The sequence below is a fragment of the Leucopleurus acutus genome (genome assembly GCF_964270905.1).
Source record: "Leucopleurus acutus genome assembly, chromosome: 1".
Taxonomy (NCBI): Eukaryota; Metazoa; Chordata; class Mammalia; order Artiodactyla; family Delphinidae; genus Leucopleurus; species Leucopleurus acutus.
The window spans coordinates 63,380,121-63,396,569 of NC_139142.1; the positions used below are offsets into that span (position 1 = coordinate 63,380,121).

General features: G+C 39.9%; 1 protein-coding gene across 2 annotated transcripts in view; it reads left to right on the forward strand.

Annotated features, from left to right (window-relative positions):
• The window catches only part of BAZ1A (bromodomain adjacent to zinc finger domain 1A), a 94,350-nt gene extending 83,200 nt beyond the window's left edge, over positions 1–11,150 (forward strand). For both annotated transcript variants that reach the window (XM_082853373.1, XM_082853374.1), the window contains 6 exons: positions 3,079–3,326; positions 3,419–3,645; positions 5,375–5,844; positions 7,511–7,653; positions 9,664–9,751; positions 10,191–11,150. In XM_082853373.1, the coding sequence (XP_082709499.1) occupies positions 3,079–3,326; positions 3,419–3,645; positions 5,375–5,844; positions 7,511–7,653; positions 9,664–9,751; positions 10,191–10,387 (1,373 nt within the window). In that variant the 3' untranslated portion in view covers positions 10,388–11,150. The remainder of the gene's footprint in view (positions 1–3,078; positions 3,327–3,418; positions 3,646–5,374; positions 5,845–7,510; positions 7,654–9,663; positions 9,752–10,190) is intronic.
• The last annotated feature ends 5,299 nt before the right edge of the window (positions 11,151–16,449 follow it).

A 16,449-nucleotide genomic window follows, 5' to 3' on the forward strand; every position in this document is an offset into this window, starting at 1 on the left:
GCCTATTTCCTCTTCATTTGTTAGGTCTGTTGAGTTTTTACCTTGCTTCTTCATCTGCTGTGTGTTTCTCTGTCTTCTCATTTTGCTTAACTTACTGTGTTTGGGGTCTCCTTTTTGCAGGCTGCAGGTTCATAGTTCCCGTTGTTTTTGGTGTCTGTCCCCAGTGGCTAAGGTTGGTTCAGTGGGTTGTGTATGCTTCCTGGTGGAGGGGACTAGTGCCTGTGTTCTGGTGAATGAGGCTGGATCTTGTCTTTCTGGTGGGCAGGACCACGTCCAGTGGTATGTTTGGGGTGTCTGTGACCTTATTATGATTTTAGGCAGACTCTCTGCTAATGGGTGGGGTTGTGTTCCTGTCTTGCTAGTTGTTTGGCATAGGGTGTCCTGCACTGTAGCTTGCTGGTTGTTGAGTGAAGCTGGGTCTTAGCGTTGAGGTGGAGATCTCTGGGATATTTTCACCGTTTGATATTACGTGGAGCTGGGAAGTCTCTTGTGGACCAATGTCCTGAACTCGGCTCTCTCACCTCAGAGACACAGGCCTGACTCCTGGCCGGAGCACCGAGAGCCTGTCAGCCACAAGGCTCAGAAGAAAAGGGGGGAAAAAGAAAGAAAGGAAGAAAAAAGTAAGATAAAATAAAGTTATTAAAATAAAAAATAATTATTAAAAATGAAGAAAAATTAAAAGTAATTAAGAAAAGAAAAGAAAGAAGAGAGCAACCAAACCAAAAAACAAATCCACCAAGATAACAGTGCTAAAAACTATACTAAGAAGAAAAAACTACGGACAGACAGAACCCTAGGACAAATGGTAAAAGCAAAGCTGTACAGACAAAATCACACAACGAAGCATAGAAGCATACACATACACACTCACAAAAAGAGAAGAAGGAAAAATATATATATATCGTTGCTCCCAAAATCCACCTCCTCAGTTTGGGATGATTCATTGTCTATTTAGGTATTCCACAGATGCAGGGTACATCAAGTTGACTGTGGAGATTTAATCCGCTGCTCCTGAGGCTGCTGGGAGAGATTTCCCTTTCTCTTCTTTGTTTGCACAGCTCCCGGGATTCAGCTTTGGATTTGGCCCCGCCTCTGCATGTAGGTCGCCTGAGGACGTCTGTTCTTCACTCAGACAGGAAGGGGTTAAAGTAGCAGCTGATTCGGGGGCTCTGGCTCACTCAGGCCAGTGGGAGGGAGGGGTACAGAATGCGGGGCGAGCCTGTGGCGGCAGAGGCCGGCGTGACGTTGCAACAGCCTGAGGCGCACCGTGTGTTCTCCCGGAGAGGTTGTCCCTGGATCACGGGACCCTGGCAGTGGTGGGCTGCATGGGCTCCCGGGAGGGGAGGTGTGGATAGTGACCTGTGCTCACACACAGGCTTCTTGGTGGCTGCAGCAGCTGCCTTAGTGTCTCATGCCCGTCTCTGGGGTCCGCACTGATAGCCGCGGCTTGCGCCTGTCTCTGGAGCTTGTTTAGGCAGTGCTCTGATTCCCCTCTCCTCAGCACCCCAAAACAATGGTCTCTTGCCTCTCTGGCAGCTCCAGACTTTTTCCCAGACTCCGTCCCAGCTAGCTGTGGCTCACTAGCCCCCTTCAGGCTGTGTTCACGCAGCCAACCCCAGTCCTCTCCCTGGATCCGACCGAAGCCCGAGCCTCAGCTCACAGCCCCGCCCGCCCCGGCAGATAAGCAGACAAGCCTCTCGGGCTGGTGAGTGCTGGTCGGCACCGATCCTCTGTGAGGGAATCTCTCCACTTTGCCCTCTGCACCCCTGTGGCTGCGCTCTCCTCCGCGGCTACGAAGCTTCCCCACTCCGTCCCCTGCAGTCTCTGCCCGCAAAGGGGCTTCCTAATGTGTGGAAACCTTACCTCCTTCACAGCTCCCTCCCACTGGTGCAGGTCCTGTCCCTATCCTTTTGTCTCTGTTTATTCTTTTTTTCTTTTGCCCTACCCAGGTATGTGGGGAGTTTCTTGCTTTTCGGGAGGTCTGAGGTCTTCTGCCAGCGTTCAGTAGGTGTTCTGTAGGAGTTGTTCCACGTGTAGGTGTATTTCTGATGTATCTGTGGGGAGGAAGGTGACCTCCACGTCTTACTCTTCCGCCATCTTGAACATCTCCTAAATGACTTAATAGGTTCAAATGTTTCTGTATAAAAATTGGTGCTGAAAGTTCTTTTTAAGGGGGTATTAACATTTTTTTAAATTCACCTTATTTTAAAAATAATATTTTCTTGGGCTTCCCTGGTGGCGCAGTGGTTGAGAGTCCGCCTGCCGATGCAGGGGACACGGGTTCGTGCCCCGGTCCGGGAAGATCCCACATGCCGCGGAGCGGCTGGGCCCGTGAGCCATGGCAGCTGAGCCTGCGCGTCCGGAGCCTCTGCTCTGCAACGGGAGAGGCCACAACAGTGAGAGGCCCGTGTACCGCAAAAATAATAATAATAAAAATAATAATATTTTCTTAGGTATAGAAGACAATATAGTTGGCATTTATACATAATTGATATTTTTAATAAGTTATATTGAGATATATTTCGCATATATAAAATTCACCCTTTTAAATTATACAGTTCAGTGGTTTTTAGTATATTCACAGTTGTACAGCCATCCACCACTATCTAATTTCAGAACATTTTCATTATCCCCAAAATAAACCTTAAATGTGATTTATACTTAGAGAGCAGTCCATCTTTTATCTGAAATGAGGCAGTAACATTCTTGATTCAAATGAATAGTAGCTGACTTGTAATCATATATAGCGAGCTTTCTAAATTACGTCAAGATTTGATACAAAGAACTAGATTACTAGATTGAGAACACATTGCCTAAGTTATTTTTCTCTTTTAACTATTGAAATCCCCCAGCATTTGTTTTACGGATTTAAGTAATTCCTTATGTCATAAATAAGATGTGGCTCAGCAAATTTTCTTTAACACGAGGTTTTTGTTTTTAATGTCAACATGGTCTTTTTGTGAAGTATTAGGAGAGAAGAACTGTGAATTCCAACCTATTTACACTACCACGAAAATAGTTCTAGGAGATATCTAGGGTTTGCCTAGGAAGTTTAATCACTTTCCCTTTTCATTTAAGATGCCAGTGACAGTGGGCGTTCTTATAAAACAGTCCTGGACCGTTGGAGAGAGTCTCTCCTTTCTTCTGCCAGTCTATCCCAAGTCTTTCTTCATCTCTCCACCTTGGATCGTAGTGTGATATGGTCTAAGTCTATACTAAACGCCCGTTGCAAGATATGCCGAAAGAAGGGTGATGCTGAAAACATGGTACTTTGTGATGGCTGTGATCGGGGTCATCATACCTACTGTGTTCGACCAAAGCTCAAGGTATTTTTTTCTTCTGCTGCTTCTCAGATTAGAATTGAGACACTGAGATTTTGAGTGACAGATGATTAATGATCATTCATTTGATTTATCAGACTGTGCCTGAAGGAGATTGGTTTTGTCCAGAGTGTCGGCCAAAGCAACGTTCTAGAAGACTCTCCTCTAGACAGAGACCATCCTTGGAAAGTGATGACGAGATGGAAGGTAGTATGGAAGGTGAAGATGATGAAGTTGATGATGATGATGAAGAGGGTCCAAGTGAGGAGGAAGAGTATGAGGTAGAACAAGATGAAGATGATTCTCAAGAAGAGGAAGACGTCAGGTAAGTCCTACCATGCAATAAAATGAGAGTTCGAGTCTTTAACTAGACAGTCTCTTGACTTTTCAAATGCAAATGGAATGGTTGGGGCTCATAATTTAAAAACAAAAAACTAGTGTGCAATATAGTGTCATAAAGTTCCCCTTGCTTTTTTTTTTTTTTTTTTTGCGGTACACGGGTCTCTCACTGTTGTGGCCTCTCCCGTTGCGGAGCACAGGCTCCGGATGCGCAGGCTCAGTGGCCATGGCTTACGGGCCCAGCCGCTCCGCAGCATGTGGGATCTTCCCAGACCGGGGCACGAACCCATGTCCCCTGCATCGGCAGGCGGACTCTCAACCACTGAGCCACCAGGGAAGCCCTCCCCTTGCTTTTTATGTATTATAAACATATGAAATTATTCCCAAGGGAGTATAGTCGCTTTGTGAACTTAGCCAGATCATAAAATCAAGTGTAAGTTTGGTTAGGATGTCAATTCAGAGCCACATTGAGGTTGATATAACTTAATTTTTTGCTGAAAGCATCAAATAAGCAGTCCAGAGGATATTCATGAGATAGAGATGAATGCAGCTCCCGATGCCTCTTTTGCTTTTCTCAAGGAGTTATACCCAAATATTGGTGATCTTGGCAGTCTACAGAGAGAGAGAGAGAAATGCCAGGAAGCACATTGTATTTTTATACTCCTACCGCATCAGCACCTAGAAACAACTTCTATACTACTGTATAGCCAAGTATTCTGCAGCTTAGCAAGCTGTGTCACCCAGGCCTAATGAATGGCTTTGGTTATTCCTGCTGTGGCAGCACTGGGGCAGTCTCCCTTTATTTGTCCCTAAGACCTCCCCTTGTTTTTAACATTTGAACTCCATTCTTGTGGAATCAAGAAAATGAATGTGAAGCAGGGGCAACCTAGAACCGACACAGTACAAAAAGGCCAGAGACTGAGGAGGATGAGTAGAGAGAGCCACCCCCTCTACTTTAAACAAGTTGTTCAATAGCTCCAACTAGCAGGAGCCATTTTCCCTGTAGCTTGTAATGGCAGTATTGTGTTAAGCATAAAGATGATAAAGAACTTGGAGAATTTTTGGAAATATTTTAAGTAAACTGGAAGTTCAGGTATGGGGGGAGATGGATATAAGGAGGCTTAATGGGGTTGTATCATTCTTGTCTACAACTTAAAGGCAATTAAAGGGTTGAATCTAGTTTTGTATCTTACAGTAAGAATCAAAAGATGGCAAAGAGATTCCTGGCTTAGTGTTGAGGAACAGTACGTTTAAGGCCTACTTTTGTGGGATCCATTGGCCAAAACTGTAGGTTACCTCAGTATCAATAGTAATGAAAAGTGACAGTCTTCTGTAGCATAAGGAGACAAAAGATTTGCATTTTAAGTTTTTCAACATGATTAAGTCCATTTATTCGGCTCTCCTGAGGATTTTATTACAGTTTATCACAACCTAGGATTTGATTTTCATGATGATGTCCTGGAGTTACCAAGAAATTATTAAACATTAAACATTCTTTGTCTTTGTATTACAAAGAAATATATGAAAGCACATTTTAGATTTCCATGAAGAGTTTGTTGATTCTAAGTTTAAAGAACTGAGTACAGGATAAGTCTCAGTAACACAAAAGTTATGTATGTAGAACTCATTGGCTGGATAGTAGAACAAGGGGGATAGAAGTAATCATATGTCCATCATTGCTCTGTACAATAATTGTTTTCTAACACTATTTATAGCCCACCAAAACGAGGAAGACCACAAGTTAGATTACCAATTAAAACAAGAGGAAGACTTAGTTCTTCTTTCTCAAGTCGTGGCCAACGACAAGATCCTGGAAGATATACTTCAAGGAGTCAGCAGAATACACCGAAAACAACTGTTTCTTCTAAAGCTACTGGTAGAAGCCTAAGAAAGATAAAATCTGCTCCTCCTACAGAAACTAAATCTTTAAGAATTGCCAGTCGTTCTACTCGCCAGAGTCATGGCCCACTGCAAGCAGGTGTATTCATGGAACTACTTAGTCCTCGCAGAAAACGCAGAGGCAGGAAAAGTGCTAATAATACACCAGAAAATAGTCCCAGCTTCCCTAACTTCAGAGTCATTGCCACAAAGTCAAGTGAGCGGTCAAGATCTCTAAATGTTGCTTCAAAACTTTCTCTCCAAGATAGTGAATCCAAGAGAAGAGGCAGGAAAAGACAATCTACAGGTATGAAGAAGTCTAATTTAAGCTATTCTTACCTAAGAAAATTGAGTAATTTGGAAAGATTGAATGTTGAGATACTTTGTATCATTTCTGAAAGGCTGTCCACTATACAGAGTTATTAGGGAGCAACCTGACCTGAAGCATAATGTTCAAGGAAGGGGCAGGTATTTGGAATAAAGGTAAACTACAGTACTAGTGTTTCTACTAGTGTAGTAGGGTAGTTGTAAGAAATTTGCAAACAGTGTTCTGTGTTTAATGGAGAGATTTGGCCAATACTTGAACAGCCTCAGTATACCACATTATAATACGTTTCATTCTCTTCCACCTTTGCTTCCTTCAAAACACATGTACTCATCATCACCTAGACAAGCTACATTAGGTAATTTGATAAGGTTCCCACCTGACATACTGAATTTCGGGGCAGGGAGAGTTGGGAACAGTAATATTGTTAGGGAGTGATCACCAGCTGTCTTTTTGATTCTGATAATTGTTGTTTTAATATTTATATATATATTATATAAATTGTTTATATATTACATATATTTATATTACATAAGTTGTTGGTAATATTTATCCATGTAATAATCTCTTTACCCATTTATCTCTAATCCTATCCTCTTTTTTCTTTAATGTCAGTAGTAGTAAAATGTTGATATTTCAAAAATGAAGTTAAACATAAAAAATGCTACTACTGTTCTTTGAAGAATTTTAGATAGCTTGTATTGCATTATTCAAACCCATGACAGGATTAAGGAATTCACTGGTGGAAGAATGGAACATGATGCAGTCGCCAGGTCATCAGGTTTGGCAGTGGGGTGGGGGTAGTATCAGGTAACTTTGCACCGAGATCTAATTTAGCTTTTCCTATCCCCTTATGTGTTTTGCTCTTCCCCAATCCTGAACCCCAAGCTATTTGGAAAATAGTACACCTGAAGCATTTTTGTTTTAAGAAAGAAAAAAAAAAAACTGCTGAAGAAAATGTTGTTGTTTTTAATTGATTTGTGAACTTACTAACCTGGTTCTAAGGACAAATAAAGGGGGAAATGTGTGGATTAACATTTAAGCAGAGAATTTAAACACCTAGATCTATATATGGACTATACTACTATTTTCTACTAATTCATTCACCTTAGATCTCATTATATACCTTACGTTTTATGAGAAAGCATTTTGCTTTAAGAAAATTCTCCATATAAAATTAGATTTATAAGAATAATTTTTATTTCATCATTGAGAAATATTTTCTATTTTGCAAGGTAATTTATAAAGAGGCCAAGTTTCTAAATCTAAAGAGGTTATTTTCCTAAGGTTGTATTTCAGGAAATACCAGAGGATTTCATTTTACTGTAGTTAAAAACATATTTTTAATAAAATGGAGTAATAACCCACAAACTTTGTGTTCTAGAATTTCCTTTTGTATTACACTCTTTTTACAATCTGTTCCCAATGAGTGTTTATTTCAATTGGAAATTTTTAAGATCGAAAGGCAATAACGAATACTTGGTCCAGATTTACCTATCTCTCAGAATGTAAGTCAGTTTAACATCTCAGTGTGTAGAGTGTAGATTTTCTGTTTGAATTTAGTTTGTATTTATATGTCCTGATTAGCTTATGGTGATCAAATATTTTGTTTTGTCATCACCTAAAGTTAACATAATTATTTATTCAGAATCGTCTCCTGTGACACCTAACCGAAGGAGTTCAGGTCGACAGGGAGGAGTTCATGAATTGTCCGCTTTTGAACAACTTGTTGTGGAATTGGTACGGCATGATGACAGCTGGCCTTTTTTGAAACTCGTTTCTAAAATCCAGGTAATACTACTAGACTTTATAAAATGTATTCATGTGTATTATCTGATTTAGTCTGCATGGCAACTTTAAGGTAGTCAAAATACTTGTTTAGTCACTGTCTACTTAAAAAACAAAACAAATCTTGGAACGTTTGTTCCTATATTGAAAAAAATGGAGCTAGCATAGTCTCCTCAGTCCCTTCTAGTCCTGTGACTGATTCTTTTTTTTTAAATTAATTAATTAATTTATTTATCTTTGGCTGCATTGGGTCTTCATTGCTGCACGTGGGCTCTCTCTAGTTACGTCGAGAGGGGGCCACTCTTTGTTGTGGTGCACGGGCTTCTCATTGCGGTGACTTCTCTCATTGCGGAGCATGGGCTCTAGGCACGCTGGCTTCAGTAGTTGTGGCACGTGGGCTCAGTGGTTGTGGCTCGCGGGCCCTAGAGCGCAGGCTCAGTAGTTGTGGTGCACGGGCTTAGTTGCTCCACGGCATGTGGGATCTTCCCGGACCAGGGCTTGAACCCATGTCCCCTGCATTGGCAGGTGGATTGTTAACCACTGCACCACCAGGGAAGCCCCTGTGACTGATTCTTATAAATGATGACCGTGTGTTGAAATAACCTCACTTTTTATTCTGTGTAATGAATATGAATAGAGTTGATTCAACTGAGTACCATTATTGGCATTTCTATTATGTAAAACAGTGTTTCTTAAACTTTAGCGTACACCACAATCAATGGAGGGCTTGTTAAAACACAGCAGACTGGGCCCCACCCCAGTCTGTTTCACTAGGTCTGGGATGATGCCCAGCCATTTGCATTACTGACAAGTCCCCAAATGATGCTGATGGTGCTGGTCCAAGGACAGCATTTTGAGAAACACTGATGTAAAAGATGGGTACTCTTGAATAACAGAGATAGCCTAACCTAACTAAGGGATTTGAGCTGTTATTTTTATATAGGTATGACAGAGTATGATGTGCCATAGCAGAGGTAGGACAGTGTTAGTTATACTATAAGTTTAATGGTCTTTCAGAAGCAGAGAAGAGAAGGAATTGATTTGAGCATTTCAGGGGGAAGGAATAGCAGGAATTAGAAAGTTTTTTTATGGAAGAACTATTTGATTTGGTCACTGAAGAAAGATGGAATTTCAACAGTGAGAAATGGAATGAGGGCATTTTAGGAAGAGGGAACAACAAGTTAAGACCTAGAAATGAGAATATGGGAATGATGGATGGCTTGAATGGAGCAGAGGGTGTGTTAGAGGGGCTCAGACACAACTAGATTGTAAAGGGCCTCACTTGTCAGTATCAGGTGAAGGTTTCTCAATGAAAAAGTGACATCATCAAAATTCTACTTTGAGAATTCTAGAACCAGAATATGAAAGATTAATTAACATTGAATAGTGTCTTATAAAAATTAACTCTCTGGGACTTCCCTGGCGGTCCAGTGGTTAAGAATCCACCTTCCAACACAGGGGACACAGGTTCCATCCCTGGATGGGGAACTAAGATCCCACATGCCACGGGGCAACTAAGCCCACGTGGGGCAACTAGAGGGAAGCCCACGCGCCGCAACTAAGACTCGACGCTGCCAAAACTAAATAAATATTTAACAACAAAAAAAAAATTAACTCTCAGTTGAACTGTAACTTATTTTTCCTGAGTAGTTTTGTGCTGAATTAAGTTTTGTTACATGTATTTTATTCTTTATTACAAATGCAGTCATGGTCATTACAGAAATTTCTTTATAAATACATTTATGTATCTATATAGAGAGAGTCAGAGAAAGGAAGAGAACACACAAGCAAACCCATAATCTGTTTTTTCACAATACATTGTTAACATTTTTTATAGTATCAAATAAGCTTTTACAGCATTACAATGACTGAAATGTATTATGTAATTTTAATGGAATAATAGTATTCAGAAGTTAATATTCAGTTGCTTTTAAGGGCAAAACTTGCATGTATTTGACTACTTATCTTCAATAAATTTTCTATAGGAGAGATAATACTTGAATTATTTTACAGGTCCCAGACTATTATGACATCATCAAAAAGCCCATTGCCTTAAATATAATTCGTGAAAAAGTGAACAAATGTGAATATAAACTAGCATGTGAGTAATTTATGTTTTTCTCTGATAATTATTTTCCTTTAAGGAGGTAAAGGCTGTTTTTCTTTTTATTTAAATGATGTATATTAATGTAATTGTGTAGATGGCATCCCAAGAAATCCCTAAGATGCCATGTATGCATATATGGAAATGAAAGATGGATGGGGATTGAATGAGTTAAAGATATTTTATAGAATCTCATCTTAATAGATGTTCTTTTTAGTTATATAAAATACCTCTAAATAATTGTATAATTTCAATAAAACCATTTTATAAAGTATTTATAAACAATTTTAAGCTTCAGTTCTGCCAGCTTGTTTCAGAGTCTTCAATTTCTAAAGAAAAATGTGGACTTCTGTTTTCTTAATGACATTTCCAGATATACAAAGATTGTATTTATAATTTACTTTCATTCTTATCTCATTTGGTTTTTTCATTCTAGCTGAGTTTATCGATGATATTGAGTTAATGTTTTCGAACTGCTTTGAGTACAACCCTCGTAACACAAGTGAAGCAAAAGCTGGAACTAGGCTGCAAGCATTTTTTCATATTCAGGCTCAAAAACTTGGACTCACCATCACACCTGGGAATGTGGATCAAGTTAGCACACCACCAGTTGCAAAAAAGTCACGAATCTGATTCTGTCTTTCTAAAGGATATATTTGAAGAAAACAAATTGTTCATGAAAATGGAACATTAAATCATGCTCTAAAGCAGACATATATGTATAAAGCAATAACAACTGATTGACCACATTGAAGTGTGGCCTGCACTATATTCTCAACTTTAATATTAAGCACTCAGGAGAATGTAGGAAAGATTTCCTTTGCTACAGTTTTGTTCAGTATCTAATAAATTGGATAGATGTATTGGCTACAGTACTGGTTTACAGAGTTTTTTGTGCATTTTGAGATCATTCATGTGTCCCAGTATCTCAAAAAATATTTTTTCACCCATGATTTATTTTGTCATTGACTTTTTTTTAGAAGTGTGGTATTAAGGGAGATTTACCTACACAGATAAATCTTCCATAATAGCACAGTTTAGAAAAAAGTGTATACGTCTAAGAATTGTTTAATAAGCAGATTCTTTCAACACTATACATGAATGAATCCAGCTTTATTCCTTGAAGTGCTGTACCAGTGCTGGCTGGAGGTATTGAGTCTGAGTTTATTAACTAGATATTTATTTAGCATTCAAAGTAATTTGTGAATTTGTTTTGTATTTATAAAATTTGTACCTGGAAAATGTTCTTTAATTTTTTAAACATTTTATTGTGTTTTTGTTTTATTTCTCTAACTTCCTTAATGATCAGTCAATAAAAGGTAACACCCTCCCTTTTCCCTGGCAGTTCTTTCAGTTTTACAGAACTGTATTTTCAGTTTCTATGTACAACTTAAGTGTACAAATAAAATGATACTTTTTTTAAAAAATATTTTTCAAATATTCTGAATTTCTGGAATTTTTTACAAATGAGAATTGGACTTCTACATGTGATAAATAGACCATAGGAACCAATGTTTTATTGTACCTGAGTCTCTATAGCAGTGATTTGCATCTTTTTCTACCCAAACCCTTGAGGAGTAAGATACCTCCCATCAGTAACAGTAACATTCTATGGCAGGGATTCTCATTAAAAAGAGAAAAGAAAGTTTGGAATATGCCCACAACCCTGAAAATTTTTTAAAAATAAAATAAATGCTATTTCCTAGGTATGGAAAACATAGGGGCCTCAGTTTTGGAGGAGTAGCTGTTCCTTTTTAGGATGCAGAAGGAAGTCACGTATCCTCTGTAGGGCTTTTGGGGAGTCAGGAGACAGAACCATCCCTCAATTTTCTCATCTAAAATCCTGAGGATTTTAACGAGGTTCATCTGGGGACTTCCTGGTGGTGCAGTGATTAAGGATCCGCCTGCCAATGAAGGGGACACGGGTTCCAGCCCTGGTCCGGGAAGATCCCACATGCCACGGAGCAACTAAGCCCGTGCACCACAACTACTGAGCCTGTGCTCTAGAGCTCGTGAGCCACAACTACTGAGCCCTCGTGCCACAACTACTGAAGCCCACGTGCCTAGAGCCCGTGCTGTGCAACAAGAGAAGCCACCACAATGAGAAGCCCGTGCACTGCAACAAAGAGTAGCTCCCACTCACCGCAACTAGAGAAAGCCTGTGTGCAGCAACGAAGACCCAACGCAGCCAAAAATAAATAATTAATTAACTAGGTTCATTTGTTTGGGAAGTTATCCCTCTTGGCTTTCATTTCTTTTTCATATACTCTGAGATGATCAATTCCCTGGCTTCTTTACATGAATATGTTCATATCTGTAACCGTTGGTAAATTTGTAATAATTTCATATGCCAATAACCAAATTTCTTAGAAAGTTTTACTTAATAGCATTTAAGGGAATTCCCTAGTGGTCCAGTGGTTAGGACTCCGTGCTTCCACTGCAGGGGGCACAGGTTCGATACCTGGTCAGCGAACTAGGATCCCATAAGCCATAAGCCACAAGCCATGTGGCCAAAAAGAAAAAAAAAAGCATTTAAATATTCAAAAGAGAATTCTAAAATATAATTACATTTTAATAGTAAATTATCTGATTCCTTAATATTCTTCACTCTTTAATAACAAGTAACTTTTATATTTTTCTTCTAAAACAAACATAAAAAGGGGTAATTTCTGATTAACTGATTGTTGAATTATTCAGTCTGAAAGTCAGTCTTAAAACATGCAGTTTATCTTATATGTTGCCTTTCTCAGACTCAGTTAAAATAGAACATTGCCTTTTTGGGGAGAAGGGGGGCACACAGCTTGCAGAATCTCAGTTCTCCGACCAGGGATTGAGCCCGGGCCATGAATCTGGTGGCCCAGAATCCTAACCACTAGGCCACCAGGGAACTCCCAGGACATTGCCTTTTAACCTCCCAGCCAGATTGTCTTATATACAAAAAGCAGCATTTATTCCCATACATATCTGCAGTAATTGAAATTTTACAGAGCAACAAGGTTAACACAGAAGGACGTATGGTAATGGCTGAGAATGTCACATTGCCATGATCAAGAAAGCAGTCAGAAAAAAAAAAAAAAAAAGAAAGCAGTCAGCATTATTTGACTTCTGTTTTGCTTTTACGTTTTTATTCAAGGAGAGAGGACTGCATAATGGAACAAGTAGACCAAAAACATGATTGAGAAAACTTAAGACAGTGAAGGAGACATTTCAGTCAGTTGGGTATCTCTTACTGAGTTCAGATGAATTATATTTCTAACAGCACTTGATTTGTAATTGCAAGAGAGTGCCAGAAGGGAAAGGAATTAACACATCCTGCTACATACCAAGCCCATTAATATAAAAGTTTTTATCCTTTGTATCTAATAACTATGGGAAATGCTTTTTATGTTAAGTAAAGCAAGGACTTCCCTGGTGGCGCAGTGGTTAAGAATCCGCCTGCCAATGCAGGGGACACTGGTTCGAGCCCTGGTCTGGGAAGATCCCACATGCCACGGAGCAACTAAGCCTGTGTGCCACAGCTACTGAACCTACGCTCTAGAGCCTGTGAGCCAAAACTACTGAGCCCTCATGCTACAACTACTGAAGCCCGTGCGCCTAGAGCCCATGCTCTGCAACGAAAGATGCCACCGCAATGAGAAGCACGCCAACCACAACAAAGAGTAGCCCCCGCTCGCCGCAACTAGAGAAAAGCCCATGCTCAGCAACGAAGACCCAACGCAGCCAAAAACAAAGAAATTTATTTTAAAAGTAATAATAATAAATAAATAAGGCAATTGGTTTTGTTATTATTGTTGTTATTCTCTCCATTTTTCAAATGAGGTTTAGACTCAGATGGATTTTGTTTTTCTAAGTACTTGCCTGAGATCACAGAGTAAATGATACCAGGCTGTCAACGTTCCATCTTTCTGGTACACTAGGGTGCCTCCAAGATGAGAAATATGCAGGTTTATCTTTGTGAACACTGTAAAAGGGTGGACAAAAGGGAAAACAGAGAATGTATATGTACGTTTATTCATGTCAGATAATAATCTACATTGCATTTTTTGGAGCAATATTCATTGTAAACACATGATTCTTTTCTTTTTTTATTTGTAGTTCTCAGGATCTCTGTCCTAATGTTCTTTATTCATGTACTGAAGGGTGCATTTGTATTGTAAAAGCTGCAGTCTTCTGAACTTTGGATTTAGTTACCATGTATATTTGGCTACAGGGTCCTTATTAATATTTAAGCATGTGCAGAAACGTGTGAGAAGCAGAAATTTAATACCTATGCCAAGCTTTGAAGGTAGCAGTTCTTGCAATATCATTCAGTCTCTTATTTGTTTGCTATTTTTTTCCAGTGTTAGAATATTTTAAAATTTTAGACCTTTTCTTGAGAGAAAAGGAGGTATGGTGAGTTACACACGTGGGTAAGTTGTTTGATTTCAGAAAAATGGGCAGAATGCTTAGGTTAATTTCACTAACAAGAGGAAGATTGTACTTAAGCTACAAATTCCACATTAGCCTTTATACTCACTGTTGAAGAGAACTTGTAGTATTAAGTAAAGATATCAAAGCAAACCTCTGGAAAAAATATGCAGGAACATCAGTGTATAAGTAATTTAATGGTATATAAATGACTGAGCAACCCTTTATAATCTTTCCATTCATTCTTTTTCTCAGTTAAAGTTTTATCTTGGGAACCAGTAACTCTTCCTATCAAAGAAATTTGAGGAAATACATTCAGAGTATTGATGGACAGATCTCTGTGTCAAATTTAAGGTTGTGATTTAAGCCTTTGATTTGGTCAATATTAGAGGTGTATTTTTTTTTCCCCAGTAAAATGAAAAATTTACTTCTTCTAGATATAAAATTAATTAATGGTCATTGTCCAAAAAATAGAAAACAATAAATATATAAGAAATAAATTTGATGTAGAATTTTTCAGATTATTTTCTTCAGCAAAAATGGGATCGTGGTATACAAATCATATTTTAAGCAGTTTTTTTCACTTAGTGGAATACATTGTGATACTGTATTCATCTGTGTGCTGTCTAGTATTCCACTGTGTCTAGGACTCACCTCATTTGGAACCGTTCTCTCAGATACCCCAGTTCTGCATTTACTTAAACAGCTAGTCATTTTCATGTATATAACTGCTTCTGTAATCCGATCATTAAAAATGATCTAATGATCAGAAGAGTGAAAACCTAAAAATTGGATAATGGGGTGGTGTAGCATTTCTACAACTAATAGACATTTAATCTTAAATATTTTCCTGCCTTGGCTTCTTGTGGTATTTCTTCTTTTGCCTGATCCCATGCACTTTTCACTGTTCAGTCCCCACAGTCCTCTAGGACAGGGCTTAGCAAACTTTCTACAAGATAGGAAATATTTAAGGCTTTGACAGCCATCTACCTGTGACATAACTATTCAACTCTGCCATTGTAGCACAAAAGTAGCCAGAGATATACATAAATTAATGTGCGGCTGTATTACAGTAAAACTTTATTTGCAAAAACAAGTGGTGGGGGCTTCCCCCGTGGCGCAGTGGTTGGGAGTCTGCCTGCCGATGCAGGGGACACGGGTCCGTGCCCCGGTCTGAGAGGATCCCACATGCCGCGGAGCGGCTGGGCCCGCGAGCCACGGCCGCTGGGAGAGGCCACAGCAGTGAGAGGCCCGCGTAGGGGGGGGGGGGGCAGATTTGGCCTGCAGGCTGTAGATTGCTGATCCCTGATCTGGAATGAATAATAATACATAGAGATAATTTAAACAAAGGTGTTTGACAAAGAGGAAGAACTCCTAATTGCTTTCACTGGTCCTTGCTCTGGCCACTCCTTAAAAGTCGAGATTGACCTGTACTCTCTTCCTTGGTTGTCTTTCAATCTAGCTCTATATGTGTAGTCCCTGAGCAATCGCATACAGTCCCAGAGTGAAACCTAGCAACTACCCTATGCTGGTCCTCTGCTTCCACCCATGGAGGAGGAGTTGGTGCAGGATTTGACATCCTGCTGTAAACAACTAGAAAACTAAAAATATATCAACGAACTTTTCATACATTGGATAATAGGAAGTGTAAGAGTGTTGCAGGAATGGGGACGCCTTTCAGGGCCCTAGAGTGGGCTCTTGTCTAACACTTGGAAATGAATTGTCCAAGGAGACACACGTGCTGACAAAGCAAGAGACTTTATTGGGAAACAGCGCCCCAGGGGAAAGAGCACCAGGGTAAGGGAACCCAGGAGGACTGCTCTGCCACGTGGCTCGCAGTCTCAGGTTTTACGGTAATGGGGTTAGTTTCCGGGTTGTCTCTGGCCAGTCACTCTGACTCGGGGTCCTTCCTGGTGGTGTGCATCGCTCAGCCAAGATGGATTCCAGCGAGAAGGATTCTGGGAGGTTGACAGGACATATAGACTGGAGTTACCTCTCTCCTTTTGACCTTTCCTGAATTCTTCCGGTTGGTGGTCACTTGTTAGTTCCACGTTCCTTACCAGGACCTCCTGTTGTAAGATAACTCATGCGAGTGGTTACTATCGTGCCTGGCCAGGGAGGGTGGTTTCTGTCAGTGGTTCCCCTAACAGGACTGTTATGTCTGCACGATCTCCCTATTACTAGAGCAATCTTCCTAAATAACAACACTAAGCAACTCAATTTCTTATTTACAAATTTCCTTTCCCCATTACCTGCAGTGGGATTAGCTTGGGCTGCACAATCTGTCC